Here is a 1,815-nt window from a genome sequence, read left to right as displayed (position 1 = left end):
ACCCCCCTGCCCCCCAGGACCCCTACAGCATGTTCCGGCCCAAACGCTACGCGGGCACCAAAGAGGACCCGAACCTCGTGCCCTCCATCACAAACAAACGGATCGTGGGCTGTGTCTGTGAGTGACCCTGTCCGTGTGTCTGTCCTGTCTGTGTGTCTGTGAGTGACCCTGTCTGTGTGTCTGTCCTGTCTGTGTGTCTGTGAGTGACCCTGTCCGTGTGTCTGTCCTGTCCCTGTGTCTGTGAGTGACCCTGTCCGTGTGTCTGTCCTGTCTGTGTGTTTGTCCTGTCCGTGTGTCTGTGAGTGACCCTGTCCATGTGTCCCTCCTGTCCCTGTGTCTGTGAGTGAGTGACCCTGCTGTCTGTGTGTCCCTCTGGTCTGTGTGTCCATCCTGTCCCTGTGTCCACGTGTCCCTCCTTGTTCCCATGTCCATGTGTCTGTCCTGTCCCTGTGTCCATGCCCTGTTCCCACATTTCTGTCTCTGTTCCCGGGCCCCATTCCTGTCCCTGTGTTCATGCCCTGTCCCACTCTGTCCCTGTCCCCAGGTGAGGAGGACAACAGCTGCGTGGTTTGGTTCTGGCTGCACAAGGGCGAGGCCCAGCGCTGCCCCTCCTGTGGGGCCCACTACAAACTGATCCCCCACGAGCTGCCCCACTGAGGGGGGCTGTGGGACCCCCCCCCGGGGCCCTGCTGAGCCCCCCCTGCACCTGAGCCCACGATAAAGAGATGGTGGGGAGACCCTGACTCTGTGTGTGCTGGGGGGGCAGCAGGGTGGGGAGGGAGGGCAACTGCTGTGTGGAGCCAGGCCAGGCCGTGAGGGTGTCGCTGTGAGTGACCTGGGGCTGTGGGAGGGGGGTTGTTGAGGGACCCCCTTTCACTGTCCCTCTTCCCTGGGGGGTGCTGGGATTTGAGGGGCAGCTGGGGTGCAGCTGCTGGGAGGTCTCAGGGGTACTATTTTGGACCTCCCTGCCCAGCCTGGGGGATCACCCACCCCAAAAGAAGACCCCAGAGGGGGCTGGGTTACCCTCTTAGCCCTCCCACACACAAGTGTCCCCCCAGCTGCCTCTATGGGGGTCTCTCTGTTCACATGGGAGAGGCACAGCTGGACACATCCTTGGGGGGTGTCACCTACCCCAGGGGTGACACCCCATTGGGCGGGAGCCTCCTGGGGACACTGGGGGAGCCCTGGGGGCTGGTCCTGCCCTGGCATCTCTGAGGGCACCTGGGAGGCTCCACAACACCCCTGGGAGTCCCTGAAGGTTCTCATGAGATCCCAGGAGGCCCCAGTAGGTCTATGAAGGTTCCCATAAGGTCCCCAGTGGGTCCCTTGAGTTCCCCAGAGGTTCTCAGGAGATCCTGGGGGGTCCCTGGAAGTCCCTCAGCAGGCCCCCACAGGATCTGGATGCTGCAGCTCTGCCCTTGTATCACACATCCCCAGGGTGGGGGATCAGGTTGTACCCTCCCAGCCCCACTTAGGGGCCCTGGGGGGGCCCAGGGAGGACCTGGAGGCTGCCAGATCCCCAGCGTGTCCCCTGTGCTGCTGATGTCACCAATGACGTCAGACTGGGTGGTCATGATGTCATGCACCCCCGGGGGGAGGGGCTCTGATCCTCACCAGCTGATGGGGACTGTGGTGGCCATGACTGACAGTCAGGGGTGGGGCCTGCCTGGTGGGGCGGGGCTCCAGCCTCACTGACCAATAGGAGCTGGTGGAGGCTGTAATTGACAGCAGGAGTGGGTGGGAACCTGCAATTTATGGGACTGTGCTGGGAGGGGAGGGCGGGGCTTGGGGCTCACCAACCAATCGGTGCTGCTG

General features: G+C 62.9%; 1 protein-coding gene across 1 annotated transcript; it reads left to right on the top strand.

The window, feature by feature from the left end:
- Nucleotides 1-5: 5 nt before the first annotated feature.
- Nucleotides 6-737, top strand: LOC115307891 (cytochrome c oxidase subunit 5B, mitochondrial; the record flags this gene model as incomplete). Its single annotated transcript, XM_029963947.1, has 2 exons — nt 6-117; nt 545-737. Coding segments are annotated over 2 exons (225 nt in total), but the record flags the coding sequence as incomplete, so codon positions are not given.
- Between the last annotated feature and the right edge of the window lie 1,078 nt (nt 738-1,815).

Source organism: Manacus vitellinus, unplaced genomic scaffold (genome assembly GCF_001715985.3).
Source record: "Manacus vitellinus isolate BGI_N305 unplaced genomic scaffold, ASM171598v3 scaffold_105_pilon, whole genome shotgun sequence".
NCBI lineage: Eukaryota > Metazoa > Chordata > Aves > Passeriformes > Pipridae > Manacus > Manacus vitellinus.
This window is presented reverse-complemented; position numbering and strand designations above follow the sequence as displayed.